At 37.0% G+C, this 16,264-nt stretch overlaps 1 protein-coding gene across 13 annotated transcripts in view; it reads left to right on the plus strand.

The window, feature by feature from the left end:
- PAN3 (poly(A) specific ribonuclease subunit PAN3) overlaps positions 1-16,264 on the plus strand; it is a 118,660-nt gene that overhangs the window by 87,641 nt on the left and 14,755 nt on the right. For 8 of the 13 annotated variants that reach the window (XM_068526307.1, XM_068526309.1, XM_068526311.1 and 5 more), the window contains 6 exons: positions 6,199-6,360; positions 6,594-6,710; positions 6,798-6,899; positions 9,825-9,990; positions 11,079-11,169; positions 15,709-15,848. In XM_068526307.1, coding sequence (XP_068382408.1) covers positions 6,199-6,360; positions 6,594-6,710; positions 6,798-6,899; positions 9,825-9,990; positions 11,079-11,169; positions 15,709-15,848 — 778 coding nt within the window. The remainder of the gene's footprint in view (positions 1-6,198; positions 6,361-6,593; positions 6,711-6,797; positions 6,900-9,824; positions 9,991-11,078; positions 11,170-15,708; positions 15,849-16,264) is intronic. The other 5 variants (XM_068526308.1, XM_068526310.1, XM_068526317.1 and 2 more) reach the window with 3 other exon arrangements.

Genomic DNA, 16,264 nt, shown 5'->3' on the forward strand with positions numbered 1-16,264 from the left:
ACTTTATAAATAATACAGTAGGAATACATTTGCTGTAGCGATAATCTCAAAACACCTGGCTGTAATCACGGATTCAGCATAGTCCACTGTGTATCTTCTTGATCGCTAAAGAATTCAAAGGGATATGTCTGTCTGGCTGTTATGTCTTAAGACTGGGCAGGACACGTATCTGTCATAGCCTTGGAAATGTTCACGTTGGAATTTTCCTTATTACTAAGCGTTGTCTTTGAGGCCCTAGCTAGGGTAAAAAAAAAAAAAAAAAAATTAAAAGAGAAGATGCTATTTACAATGGCTTCAGAATATCAGTACCTAGGAATAAATACAACAAAAGATGTTTAAGATATCAGTGGCAGAGATTTACTAAGAGGTGTTAAATAAGATAAATATAGAGAGTGAAATACGATATTCATGAATAGGAGGACATGATTGTCAATTTTTGTAAACTAATCTATAGATTCAGTATAATTTCAGTCAAAGCACATGAGCCATTCTTACTCATAATACTTCTGACACCTAATTCGTGTCCTAACCATTTAATTGTTAAGGGCTCAGTCCCATAAGACCACTCCTTCTTCAGATGCCAGCTGAAATGGGGTACCCAGGCTACTCAAACTTCTGTCTGGCCAACTACAAATTTGGGGGTTTCCACAACATGCCCTCAGGTTTGGCGATTAGCTGGAATGACTCACAGAACTCGGCAAAGCACTTTGTAAACTATTACTGGCTTATTATAAAGAGTACAACTCAAGGAACAGCCAAATGGAAGAGATACATGGGGCAAAGTGTGGGGATAGGGTGGGGTGTGGGGAACTTCCGGCCCTCTCCAGGTATGCCACCCTCCCAGCACCTCCTCATGCTCACCAACCTGGAAGCCCTCTGAAGCCCTCTGTTTAGGAGTTCTTATGAATGTTTCATTGTCTTGGCGTGGTTGATTAAATCTCTGGCTCTTGGTGACTGACTCAGTCTCCAGCCTCTCTCGCCTCAGTGGAAGAAGGTTGGGGGGTTGGCTGAAAGTTCCACACTTCTAATCAAGATTTGGTTTTATTTTTTTTGCTATATTACAGCATAGCAGAGCTTTTCATAGTATATGATAAATATATCAAAGAGTAAAGGTCCAAGACTACCTGAAGCACTTGGAAGATTATGATTAGGATTCTGGGTGTATTGGGGAAGGGAGGCTTGGTTTGAGTCTGTAGTAACTGAAACAGTGTCGTAATGGCACTGGGTTGGACAAATTGATTACTGGAACAGACTAGGGAGAACCTAGACACATTCTGTGATAGAGGTGGCTAATCAGTGGGGAAAGGAAGGCATTGGAAAAAATGGTTTTCTTTATGGTAAAAGATTGTATTGTTACAATTGTATCATGATCTCAAACCACATGCAAAAACCAGTTCCAAATAGATTAAGAATTTAAATGTCAAAAGCAAAACTTTAAAATTCGTACTATGAAATACAAATGAGTAAATTTAATCTTTCAGTAGAGAAAGATTTCCTATACTGGAGGCAAAGATTCTTGACTCTTAAAGAAAGTACTGATAAATTTTACTGAATTACGATTAAAGGGACTTCCCTGGTGGTGCAGTGGTTAAGAATCTGCCTGCCAATGCAGGGGACACGGGTTCGAGCCCTGGTCCGGGAAGATCCCACATGCCATGGTGCAACTGAGCCTGTGCACCACAACTACTGAGCCTGAGTGCCACAACTACTGAGCCCGCACACCTAGAGCTGGTGCTCCACAACAAGAGAAGCCACTGCAATGAGAAGCCCACGCACCGCAACAAAGAGTAGCCCCCGCTCGCCGCAACTAGAGAAAGCCCGCACGCAGCAACAAAGTTCCAAGGCAGCCAAAAATTAATTAATTAATTAATTTAAAAAAAATTAAAAACACTCCAAAGATTTCTATAGTAAAGAAAAAACTTGAAGAAGATATTTACACAATTGACAAAGAAAATAAAAACCACAAATTAGTAAGAGCCTGAAAAAAAAAAAAACAACAAAACAGAAAAATGGCCAAAAGGTAGGAATAGGCATTTCAAGAAAGTGGACATTCATACAACGAAAAATCTATGAAGAAATGTTGAACATCACTGATGATTAGGGAAGGACAAATAAGATATCATTGGAAAGTCTGACCATGTGCAGTATTAGGCTATGGATCCACAGGTTCTCCAGTACATTGCTGTTGGTCGTATAAATTGGTGAATGTGTTATCACTTTGGAAAATTCCCGAAGTTGAATATCTGTGTACCCTGTGATCTAGCAGTTCTGCTCCCAGATATAGGTAAACTATATATTTTTAACTAGAAAATGTATAAAGTATCCATAACATCACTGCTTACAATAGCAGAAACTTTGATCAGTCCACATGCTCATCTTGAAGGACAGTGGGTGAATTAACTGATACTGTCAGACAATGGAATATTATCCAGCTGTTTAAATGAAGAAAGTACACTTCATAAAGAAAGCAGTAATATGGAAGAATCTCAGTAATGTAATATTAAGTTAAAAAGTGAGCTGCGAGAGACCACATAGAGCATGATACCTTTTTATAAAGTTGAAATTTATATATGTATTTACATTATCAATAAATGCATGTGTATATGCATATATACATACACATACATAATAAACTTTTGAGGAATACATATAGGTATAATGAAACTATATAAAAAGGGAAGGAAGAGAGAGAAGGAAGGCAGAGGTTGGTAGAGAACCATGTATTTAGATGACCATTCAAGTCAAGGTCTGAGCCTTCGTTTTGTGTGCCAAGTTTGCAGATGCTTACCATATTATTAAGAATAATTAACTGAATAAAAGCAGGCCATGCATAGACATGAACTAGTGATTTGAGTGTCACAAACTAAAGATTGTGGTTAATCCAATTCTGTGCGCCCGTGTTCAAACAAGGTTTAATAAGTGGTTTTTTTCTGTCGCTGCTCTCTCTCTGATCTTTTTCATGTCTCATGTTTACTATTAACCTTTGACTCATTTTGACTCATTTATTAATCTTGGTCTTACTGACTTTTTCCTTTCCCTTTTCCTTTCCATTCTTCATACTTCCATCAAATTAGTACTTCTCAACTCAAATCATAATTTATTTCCTGTAGGTCAGTGGTTCTCAGCCAGGAATGATTTTACCCCTCATGGGTCATTTGGCAACGTCTGGAGCATTTTTGATCGTCACAGTTGGCAGCGGGGTGCTCCTGGCTGCGAGTGGGTTGAGGCCACGGATGCCGCTAAACACCCTGCAGGGCACAGGACAGTCCCCGACGACAAAGGATCGTCTGGTCCAATATGTCACTAGTGCTGAGCTTGAGAAACTCTGCCATAGGTTCACCATGGTGAACCTCAAACATTCAGTATCTTAGATCCAGTCTACCATTCTCTATGTTCTTTGAGGGGACGTTGGGTTGAATAGAGGAAAGAAACTAAAATTTTCTTTATCATTATTTTTAATATTATTTGGTTGAACTGAGCCCCAGACTAAAAATTGGGCTAAACTAAGGAGTGCATTTGTCTGGGATCTTCCAAGTTGGTTTTCTTTACTTTGATTTTTTTTTTTTTTTAATTTTTTTTAAAAATTTATTTATGGCTGTGCTGGGTCTTCGTTTCTGTGTGAGGGCTTTCTCTAGTTGTGGCAAGTGGGGGCCACTCTTCATCGCGGTGCGCGGGCCTCTCACTATCGCGGCCTCTCTTGTTGCGGAGCACAAGCTCCAGATGCGCAGGCTCAGCAGTTGCGGCTCACGGGCCCAGCCGCTCCGCGGCATGTGGGATCTTCCCAGACCAGGGCTCGAACCCGTGTCCCCTGCATTGGCAGACGGACTCTCAACCACTGCACCACCAGGGAAGCCCTTTACTTTGATTTTTGATGCCAAACAGTGATTGAGGCACCCCTGTTCCCTTTATTGGTACTTAATTTTGTGCATTTGTTAAACTGAACTAGAAACAAAGAACAGCAGAACAACAAGTGAATATTCCTGTCTATTAAGGGAAACATTTGGTTTTCAAGGTTAATATTAGGCCACATATGATTATTTCAGAGTAGACTGGGAAATGTAGGGTTAAAAGATGATTTTCCAAAAAAAGGTTAAAATCAGGATGTACAGATATAAAAAGGAGAAAGTACTAAAGATTTTATTTAAGTTGTGAGGGAGCCAATCCTATATTACAAGACACATCATAGATCAGGAATATTGAAACAAATGTGCAAACTGTCTTTTCCACAGGGGAGGAGGGAAGTCCGTCGAGCCTTCACCAGACAGAATTGCCTATAGACGAGAATTATTTTGCAGTGCAGTATTTATCAGTTATTTACAGCTTACAGGGGTGTAAAATATCTTCCACAGAATCAGAATCAGACGCCAGAGGGTTATCCTTTAGACGGTGCACTGTTTTCCACTGGAGCACAATTTTTTTTCCTTCAGTGTGTAGAATTCATGACTTGCCTAAAAGTAGACAGAGGGAGACGGGAGTTCAGAGCGTAAGATTTTTAGCTTATTGTGTCCCTCACTGATCAGTCTGTTTGTCACACTGATGCTCTGAGTACCGGTGTTTGCTGTAGTAAATTTCGAGTCCTTGTTGTTGGTCTGTTAGCTGTCTGACCACTCTTTCCATTTGTTTTAGCTCACTGGAAGCAGTGTTATCCATCATTTTGTAGTAAACATGCCAAATCTTCTGTAAGATCTTTCCTAATATCCTTGGAACTGGCTTTCCTTTCCATGGCTCTGTATTTCCATGTGTAGTGGTTCTCAAAGCACTTGACCCAACAGCAACTTTTCATTATCACCTGGGAACTTGTTAGAATTGCAAATCCTTGGGCCCTGGTTTAGACCTACTTACTGACTCAAAACTCTGGACATGGGACCCAGCAAACTGTATTTTAACAAGCCTCTAGGTAATTCTGAAGGGTGCTAGAGTTTAAGAACCAGTGCCATGGTGAATTGTACTTTTTTAAAAGCTGTTTTGCTTGGTACTGTATTGTTTTATGTAAATCTCAATCCTTTTTCTCTAAGCCTCTTGATAAGAACCCGTATTTCATTAATGTGTGTTCACTAATACATAGTGGATACTCAATATATTTTTACTAATTTGAAATTAATTACTTCCCTTATCAAAAAACTAGGAAACAACATTTATTCATCATTTGTTTCTTTGTGGAAATTGAACTGATGGTTCAAATAAAAAATAGTAAATGGGCAAAAGTTACAGCTATATCCACTTGTGTGCATACTTCCCTTATACCGCCTTTTTTCAGCAGAATGTGCCTTGACCTTGGTTTGCAAGTTAACAATGAAGTGATGTTTGTTTTTCACTATGGCCAAAATTCGATCTAGGGGTTAAGAGCACAAGACTACAGAATCAGAATCCTGGGTTTGCGTCTCAACTACCTCTCTAGATGTGTGATTTTCACTTTCCTTGTTTATGAAATAGGGAATCCTATCTCATAGAATTGTTCCAAGAACTAAGAGATAATGAGTGTAAATATTTGGTAAAGGCAGAGGGGTCATTTTGAACCTGTCTTCTGGAATTTCTTAATGACGTTTCACTTGTATTTCTTAATAGGAAATACAGGGGAACGTGGCAGGCATAGTGGTAAAGCTGTTTTAGTTTTTTTCTTTTGTGTTTTGCTAGGTATTCAAACTGTGCTATTCCACTGAATGGTTTGAGAGTTTGATACAGATTGCTATATTTGTACATATAAATCGATATACATACACAGACATATTACATATACACTCCAGTTTATTGTTATTTGTTTTCAATTTCTTTAAAAAAGGAAGAATTTCATATACTTAACACCATTGTCTAAATATGTTTTGTACAAAATAAGATGTTTAAAGAAAAAAACTATCTTGATTTTTATTTTACATCAGAATCAGAAATGGTTAATATCTCGTAAGTAATAATGCAAATTGTTTCTAACAGCTGAGAAACAAGAGTGGTGTGCTGTTATAAAAGACAAATATTTTTGAGTGCATGAAATCTAGTTGTTCTTTTGTTGTTTTATAGCGCCTGTTTTTATTGATAGTGAGACGAGTGTCTCCTATAGAATTGTTACAAATGTTGACACTGTTCTAGAATACAGAGTGTGTTTGATATCTGGTTTATAGAGTTGGTTTCTTCTTCATTACTTTGAGATCTGAGAGATTTGTGAATGTCTGCAAGTTAAAGTCATCTTCTTACAAATTACTCTAGCAGTCCCTACAGAAGTTGACAGCTACCATAGCCTGTTCCCTCTAGAACCACTGCCACCACCCAACCGGATACAGAAATCAAGTAATTTTGGATACATTACGTCCTGCTACAAAGCTGTAAATAGCAAAGATGATCTGCCTTATTGCCTTCGGAGGATACATGGTAAGGAAGATAAATTATCCTCTTTGAGGAGCATATTAGTGAGGCTAAGATTATTCAAACATTCCTAAATGAGTTTATTTATTTAACATGAATTTAAAGGATAATACATATATTATTTCATTTGGAAATTAGTATTTCATAAGTGATGTATAACATGGCCTTTTCTGCACATTTCTGATGAAATAAGGGGGAGATGTCATTTACAGGTTAGCAGAAAATTTTTTCTTCTTCAGGTTTTCGTCTTGTTAACACAAAGTGCATGGTATTGGTGGACATGTGGAAGAAAATCCAGCACTCAAATATCGTGACCTTGCGTGAAGTGTTTACCACTAAAGCTTTTGCAGAGCCTTGTGAGTGACTTGTAATGGTCTTTCTGCCAGTGGGCTTCATTATTTGAAGCCAGATTGCAGTAATGAGCGTTTGTGTTTTATTTTAAGCTCTTGTGTTTGCATATGATTTCCACGCTGGAGGAGAGACCATGATGAGCAGACACTTCAATGACCCTAACGCGGACGCCTATTTCACGAAGAGAAAGTGGGGTAAGAAAAGGATGCAAGCAAGCTGTGTCTGACAAATGCCTTTGCTCTGTGGAAGAGTAGTTCTGTAGTTTAAAATACATGTAAATTTAGCCCTGTAATCATTCAGCGTAAAGACCCTATTGCATTTAAAAAAGAAGTACCTTAAAGAAATGGAGTCACTAGGTAACAAGTTAGGAAATAACATGTTATGTACATGTATAGACTGAGATGAAGGTGGGTGATGAAAGACTCATGTAAATACCTGAAATTTAAGTAGCTGAGACTACGATAAAAGGTTTTTTTCCTCTTAAAATTTTGTTTCTTTAAAAAATATAATGCTTTCTGAATAAAGATGGTTTGGAAAATTCAGTAAATTGAAAAGTAATCCCTGTAACTTCACCACCCAAAGCACGTCTCTTGGTATATTTCGTTCCAGTCTTGGTTTTTTGTTGTGTTTTGTTTTGTTTTGCATACTCCAGTGTGACTGTGTGTCATTTGTCAATATGTAATTATTTCCCTAAACAAATGCTTTTGCTTGAAGGTGGGATTCCGTGTTCCTTAAGGAACTAGTCTTCAAAATAAATTTTCAGGTAACTTTTACTTAAATGGGGAATATTTTCTTTTTTTGCCCCTTTCTAATATTTACTTAAAGAATTGTTTTTTAGTTCAAATGTTGCAAAGAACCAAAATATTTTAATTACATCCTAACAAATGATTATTAAAGGGTAAGTTGTTTCAGAGTAAAAATAAATCCATTTTGCGATGTCTATTAATTAGTTTCTGTTTTGGGGGAAGGAAAATGTATGTATCATTTTCTTGTATGGGGGCAGGAAAGAAACATTCCATTCTTTGCAGTGGTTTTTAATTTGTTAAAGATTTTCCTGAATATATCCTGAGAGGAAGTAAGGAGGGAGAAGACTTGAGTCCACATTCCAGTATCTTTTGGATCATGACTCCTTTAAGAACTGGCATTATGGATAAAAAATGTATTCTGTTTACTTGTAACTGTGCTTTCTGACAGTTGAAAGAAGAAAGCTGTGGTTACATGGCTGTTTCACATTAAAAATCTGGCCACATAGTGTGGTCATTTGTTTCCTTTTGCCATGTCATCTGTAGCACATACATAATTTTGTTGAAGGGGATGTGGTGTAACTTTTCCTACAGATGAATATAGCTGTAGTTGTTCAAGTTTATTTTAGTAATAACACCTGTGAAGTGACTGTTGGCTTTAATTTACAGCTGGGTTTCTCAGCCTCAGCACGGCTGACATTTGGGGCTGGATAATTATTTGTGCAGGGCCGTTCTGGGCATCGCTGGGTGTTCAGCTGCATCCCCGCCATCTACCCACTAGATGCCAGGAGCAGCCCCTCCTCCAGTTGTGACACCAAAAATATCTCTAGGTACCTCCAAATGTCCCTGAGGGGGCAACACGGACCCATGTTGAGAACCACTGATTTATAGCACTCCTTTCCAGTTTTTTTTTTTTTTAATCTTAATTCTGTTTTTGGTGTTGTCTGACTATTTGATATATTATGTTTACATTTTGCTAGGAATCAGTTCTTTTTCTAGTATTTAAAAGTATTGTTTGAATGGTAGTAACTTCCCTAAATGTACCATATATACTTTAATTTACAGCAATTTATATAATACAAGGCAATCCTCTGTTTTCCCAATATGAATATTGAAAAAAGAAGGAATAAAGAGCCAGTGTTTGTATAAACTTATAGAGACATAAATGGAAGTATAATGCTTTCTTATACTATTTAATTTGTTAATTTAAAACAAACTAAAAAATCGCATATTGTAATAAATGTACTAGTAAGAAAGTGGCAATAATAATAGCATACCATATAGGGATTGTGATAAGAGGTTTAAAATGACATAACGTGGGTAAAGTAACTAGACAGAATCTGGCACACAGTATGCACCAAATATTTGCTATAAATATGTAGCTATAAGTATTTGCTATAAATATTTCTTTTCCTTATTACCACACGTATTAAATAGTTTTATTTAAACTCTTCGTGGTTGTCTTTGATGTTTTCTTGACGTTTATCACTAGAGCTACTTTTTGAGTCATCTATCACTGTTTTCCAGATGGTATTATCTTTAGTTCTGTCTAAATTGAGGCATAGCAGTTTTTGAATTTTGTATTTGCTCTTCCTTATCTGCTATTTATTATCTCCACAGTCAACCATTTAAGTGTGTTGCTTTTATAACTGATTCAGAAAAGGTTTGTTTACAACCATGTGAACACTTGGATTTATAAAGTCATATTCCCTGAAATAATTACAAAATCTAGATTAAATTTATACGGCTTCTTTTCTGCTGCTTAACAGTGACCCAGAAAGTAGTATCAAGAAGCACTTCACAAGAGTTGATAGAAGCAAAAGGATTACTTTTCATGGTAGACCAGGTTATTTTTGTGTTTCTTCATTACACATAAGTGACATTCAGTGTTTTCCGGTTATGTTTTTTGTGAATTGGGTGTCATTTCGTCTGACTGACTTGGCGGTAACAGGGGAGGCTGAGCAGTACAAGGAGAGTAAGAAAACACTCAACGTAAATGATGGCGGAGACTTGTTCCCCTCAGGCCACACACACCAGAACGGTGCAGCTCCCGCACACCTGAACGGTGATGTAGGCAAGGGCTAGCCACACTTTAAGAAAAACAATCTCTGCAGTTCCTGTTTTTAATCTGAACTCATTTATTTGGCTCACAATTAAGTATATAAATTCTTACATTAAATAATCTTTGTGCAATAATTATAATGGTTACAGAAAAGAGAAGCTCAGTGAGAGCTCTGCTGCTGCTAACAGTATAAAGGTATAATATCATAAATAAGAAAATTTGGGTTTGTTTCTTAAATTCTTCTCAGTTTGCATGTTTTAGTCTTTTAGTTAATTATTTAAATGAAGATGCCATTTTTTTATTTGCTTTTATAGGTCAACACGATGGACCATTGCCCAGACAGCATGCTGGATTATTGCCAGAATCTCTTATTTGGGCGTATATTGTCCAACTGAGTTCTGCATTGCGTACCATTCATACAGCAGGTTTGGCATGTCGAGTTATGGACCCAACAAAGATTCTGATAACTGGCAAAACAAGGTACTAGCATTTTGAGTTTTGGCTTCTTTATTGAGCATCTAACCTATGACAGCTTAGTAAACATAGCATGATGATTTGTTTTAATTCTACCTTTTCATATATTCCATCCAGAAGAACTGCCATGACTTTGAGTTCATTTGTAAGTTTTTTTAAAATGTTGAATTCTTAATAAGATGCCTGGTTATTAACCAAGATCCTGTGAGGGTTTGGGAGGTATGTATGGTTAAGGTTGGGGGGATATCAAACAATATCAGTACAACTTTTCTGTGTACAACTGTGGTTCTCAAATTTTGTCATGAGTCCCAATATCCTGGAGGGCTTAGCACAGGCTGTTGGGCTCCACCCCCAGTGTTCTCATTCAGGAAGTCTGGGGCGGGGCCTTTAGAATTTGCATTTCTAACCGAGTTCCTGGGTGACGGATGCTGTTGCTGCTGATTGGGTTTCATGCTTTGAGAACCAGTGATAAAGGGTTAAGTAACACAGACCTTGACGTCACTCGAGTTTTATTTGAGTTGCTGAAATTTTGAGAGTTGTCTTGGGTAGCATAGCATAAAGAGCTCAAGGTCTAGTACCAGGTTACCTGGGTTCATATCCTGGCTCTGTTAGTTACTTAATTAACATATATGTGTTCAACAGTCTGTGAGACAGGTAGTATCTCCATTTTCCATATTTGTAAGGTACCTGCCTCATAAGATAATTGAGAGGATCAAATGAATTACTACCTATAAAATGCTTTGAATGTGCCTAGTACATGTTAAGAAGCTAACTAGTTCTCTTTTCATGAATAACTAATAAAGAACCAACTCGGTTTGGTGAAAAGACCACTGGCCTGGTAGTCAAAAGATGTGTTATAGTCCTGGCTTTATCCATTCCTGACTTTTATAACCATAGGCCTATCACTTGATGTCTGTGATGTCATCTCTAAAATGGTGATTGATAGAGGTTATAGGGGAGTAGGCCAGGAGGTAAGACTGGATAGGATTCTGAGATCCCTCCTAATATCATAAGAAATGTTCAATTTCCAGTAGTATGTAGTTTTTTTTAAATCTCATTTTAATTATTTTCTTTAAATTTTCTGGTCTTTAAAGGTTGCGAGTAAATTGTGTTGGAGTTTTTGATGTTTTAACATTTGATAACAGTCAGAATAATAATCCATTGGCATTAATGGCTCAATACCAGGTGAGTAAGAATTAACATGGATACTTAATAACTTAAGGCTTGATTTTTTTTTTTTTAAGATAAATTTTGTTTATTTTAAAGTTTTTCAGGGTTTTAAGTCTAGATTTCAGTTTATGCTGGGGGTGGTCTCCATGCAAACTTTGAACGTGTATTTTCTTAATCACTGTGCTGTGTTTAGTGTAGAGCCCTTATACGTTGGAATATACAGAATTAATGACAGTGTCAGAGACTCCAGCTGTTTGAATGAAAATGCATTTATTTGACAAGGAAATTTGTCCTCAGCATAGATTAAAACATTAATTAGTCAGCTGAGTGAAATATATTAAATGACGTTTTACTTTTTTTTCACTTTTTAGTGTGTTAAAATCACACCTATTATTTTTACTTTTAGAATAATTGTCCCACTATCAATCCAAAATTTTTATTTTCAAAGGAAAATTTTTGTATTGCTGTTTTCTAAATGATTTTTTTCTTTTGCTTAACCAAAGCCTTGTACGCTTCTTGTACATTCTTGTACGCTTCTTGTACATTATTAGAATTTGGTTATAGTCTGACTTCATCATAATATTGTGGACTTAGGTCCCATTTTGTTCTTAGCTATTTAGTTTTTATTTCTTGATTTACACAATGTGTAGGAGAGTAAGAACCTACCTCTGCAAGGAGCGTTAAGTGTAGTTGCTTTTGCTTTGATTACCCTGTGCAAGTAGTGTAGCTATTTAAAGTAAATATTTCGTATCATTCAGTTTGTATTCATGTTTTTTGGAGGGTATGCAGTTGTTGTCATTTTAAGACAATGTTAGTTTCTTTCATGTAAGAGATCTTTGTTGTTTCTGAACATTTATTAACTTACAGAGGTTTGATGTAAGGCAGAATCTCTTGTTTACATGGAGAAACAAGGAGGAGAATACCTTACCTTCCCACTGTCCTTCTCATTTCATTCTCTTTTCTTTAAATCTTTGAAAGATTTTAGTTCACTTTATGAGACAAAATTTCAGAACAAAAGGAAAGGCCAGAAGGAGAAGTAGAGTCCAGGTAGTTTTTAGTATTACAGTTGATTCTTGCATAAACCTCTTCCTTTGCTACTGGACCGTGGACAGTGCAGTCCCCAGACTTAGAGCCACTCATCACATTCAATTGTATGCAGCCTTTTCACAGCTTCTTCCCCTCTGCTGGTGCCCACCTACCCCCAGCAGCAGCCAAGCTGTTCTGGTTGGTAGCGCCATCTAGTGGGCTCTCCATGGAAGAACCTGGCTACCCCCCAACCCCAGCCCCCAGCCCCCAGCCCTAGCAGCTTTCTTCTGCAGAAGGGAATTTGCTCCCTCTTTCTTATCTAGGTTGGTTGTTTCTTAGCTGTTTTCCTGCTTATCTTCTGTCTTATACTTAGTGCCTAACTAATTGGCTCTGAAAATTTTTCTTCATAATCTTTGTGCTCCTGAAAGTGACTGGTTATTGACTGTTAAAATACTAGTGATCTTTATATATCCAGGAAAATAATATTAAACTTTTAAAGAGAAATCAGACATTATTTAGAACCAGTGCCATCAACCTCTATTGCAGGTATTTGGAGACCCCGTGTTTCCAGTTTTGTTTTTTACGTGCAGTCTCACGGTATCTCTTCATTCTTTTCTATTCTGAATAGTTCCTTTTTCTTTTTAATTACTCGTATAAGATAAGACTAGTTTGATTTTGTTTTTCTGTGAGCATCACATCAGTGTTGTTTTCCATTTTTTATTTGCAAATGTCCGTTATTGGAGTTATATTATGGGTTGTGTAGTTAGTTACCTTGAAAAACAACTCTTCATAAGAAAAAATAATCCCAGAGTTTCAAAACAAATAACTTTAGAGTAAGGATTTGGGGCAACTGATTGGTAAGTTAGGAACTGCCTTCATTCATAAACTTAGGCTACTTTCAACCAGTTGTCACCCTCCCTTTATTTTTCAGTGGTAAAAGTTGTATCAGGTTTTCTTTTCTTTCCTTTTTTTTTTTTTTTTTGGAGTGGGTATATATGTCTAGATTTTCCATATAGCTTATAGTAAGGTAAAGGAGAGAATTAAAGGTATCCCAAACGGGGGATTGTGATTTTACAGAGAAGAGGTTACATGAGAAAGGAGTGCATTGTTTCTTGTAGTCTATTTTTCATAGTCTGTTTCAGACACGTGAATAGAGACTGACTTTCAGTAAAATGGACATAAATAGAGCCATAGATAGAATCAGAGAAAAATCAAGAAGTCAAGAATCAGGAAGAAACTGAAAATGAGTTGGGGGGAAAACCTCCAGAATTCAACAAATGGGGGGCAAAGCCAGATGGAGGTAAGAAGCAAAATAACCAATGGAAAATTACTTAGCTGGGAAATAAGGAAAGGAGAGTTACTGAGTTTTTACGATGTTAAACTCTCTTAATTAAGCAGGACTTCGTTAACCTCTTTTATTTAAAAAGATCAGTTCTAATTTAGTCTGGATTATGTGACATGTATACTCTATTTCTAAAAGTGGGTATTCCCACCTTGAGTCAGCTTCAGAAAGGTGGCGTTTACACTCAGAATCAGATGGCCTTATTTTTTAAACCCATAACAGTCCTTCAGCTGTCTTGCACTTTGGTTTTCCTATCTCGTAATAGGGAATAACGGAATGTTCTAGGTGGGAGGTTTAGTTACAGCATCAATTCAGGGTGGAGCTAAACTGAAGATTTTACTGTTTAAGGGTTGGGAAGCTGTGTGTTGCTACATGCTGCTGAAATACTTCATAAACAGTAACAAGCTTAACTTTGCTGATGACATTGGATTGAAACACTTGTAGAAATTTACAGTTAGCTTTTACGAGTACTGATTTCTCTCAATCAGCATTTTTAGGATTTCATTAATATAACTGTGAATGTTTTCCTTGATCTTGAAAATGACTGTGAGGAACCCTTCCTGAATTCAGTCATGGCAGAGCCATCCGGAGAACAGAAACGACGCCACAGTATTCGCGCCCCTCCCCTTGTCACCTTCCCCCCGCCCCGCCCCCCACCAGCCTGGGCCCCTAACTCTGCCACTAATGAAGTTTCAAAGTTTCTCTGGCATGAATCCTTGGCATCTCTTTTCCTGATAGATTCAAAGTTGTTTCTCTAATCAGTTTTTCCGCTGATTATAGGATCTTAGGCTCAGAGTGTCAGATTCATACGTGCTAGATTTGGATAAATTTTTAAATTTGAACTTTTTAATGTTATCTTAATAATGGAGTTTGTTTTCCTTTTATTCTTTACTATTTGGGTAGAATGTTGTTAAGGATAGCTATATAGTCCTAAAGTTTCATTAGTGATTGCCTTGAAATACTCACCTGATTTTGCAAATACACCGTTTATAAACTTCCACGAAACAAGTGGTTCTCAACCCTGGCTGCATATCTGAATCTCTTATGAAGGTTTGAAAAATACCAATACGTAGATCTTGCCCCAGACTAATAACACCAGAAGAGGATGAATGGATAGCCACTGGGTGATTTTTTGTTTGTTTTTTGAGCTTCTCAGGTGAATTTTAATGTAAAACTAGGTTTGAAAACTCCTATGCTAAACCAATATTCCATAAATAAACATGTATCCAATAATTAAGATGAGATCTCAGATTGTGAAGATTTATGTAAGTTTTCTGTAAAAATGACTTCAGATGATTGCATTGAACTCTGAACTACTCCATTGTCTCCTAGGCATGTGATCATTAATAGTTCACCTGCCAAGCAGGGCCACCTGGGGTGACCGTTCTGTTTCCCGGCGTTTTAATAGGTGGTAGAGAGCTTACCTCAATTCAGCCAGCTGTCTTTTAAAAATTCTTTTTGAAGGAAAGCCTCAGAGTGGGAAATCTTTAAAAAAACAAACAAAAAAAGGGTAGGAAATCAGGTGGTTACGGAGCTCAAAGATCTTTTATAGTATAAAAACGGTCTATTAACAATGGCAGATGGAATGTCACGGGGGTTTGCAACATTGTCAGTGTCTAGGGAACGTACTCTGAAATCAGGTAATGCTGCTGCTGTGTTTGGAATAAGGGAATTACTTTTCTTCAAATGAACTCTCACTATATCTTGTGCATCATGGAAAATGAGAAAAGTGCCTATTGTGAATTGTAATGATCACTGTAAAGCAACTAACTATATGGTAACCAACCTCAGATTTCTTGTAATAGTAAGAATATCCGCTCTATTTAAATATAAAAATTTAGAAAAAAAATTTAAAGCAGCAGTTCTGTAGTTGGCATGTGAATTGCTTCAGGTAATGTTTCTTAAAGTATCCCCCTAGAACTACCTTCATTAGAATTACCTGGGTGCTTTAAAAATGTTGGGCCTGTTCCCATACCTCCTGAATGAGAATCTGGGGTGGAGCGGCTCAGAAATGGTCTTGTTAATAAGCTCCCAGGTGACTGATAAGCACCAATACCTGGGAACCTTGTGCTGAGTTCTTCAGCTTCTTTGTAAAGATGCTTTTTCCATGCAGGCAGTAGTGTCAGTATATTAAGTTTGTACCTATAAAAGAAAAATTAAAAGTTATATTTATTCTTTCATGTCAGCAAGCAGATCTGATATCATTAGGAAAAGTTGTGTTGGCTTTGGCTTGCAACTCTTTGGCAGGAATTCAGCGAGAGAATTTACAGAAAGCCATGGAACTGGTGACAATCAACTACTCCTCTGACCTGAAGAATCTGATTTTGTAAGTTTTAATATAATGATCGTATGAGATAAGACAGATTTTTCATGAGGGCCTTTTAACAGTGATTCTGTTTATTTTAGTTTCCACTATTTAAAACCAGGCAAAACATAATTAAACAACTTTTAATTTCTTTGTTTTTATTGCTAATAAGTATGTATTTCTTGGAGTAAATTCATAAACCAGTGTGTTTAAATTAGTTATTGATGTTTTAAACATTTGGCGAAAGGCTAGACCCTCTAAAGCTGCATTGGTATCTGTGAGCTACATACGACCTTTTAAGTTTAAATGAATTAAAATTAAATGAAATTTAAAATTCAGTTCCTCAGTTGCACCAGCCACATTTCAAGAGCTCAGAAGCCGCGTGTAGCTTCTGGCTAATATACTGGACAGCGTGGACGTAGAACATTTGCATCATC

Source organism: Eschrichtius robustus, chromosome 18, assembly GCF_028021215.1.
Source record: "Eschrichtius robustus isolate mEscRob2 chromosome 18, mEscRob2.pri, whole genome shotgun sequence".
NCBI lineage: Eukaryota > Metazoa > Chordata > Mammalia > Artiodactyla > Eschrichtiidae > Eschrichtius > Eschrichtius robustus.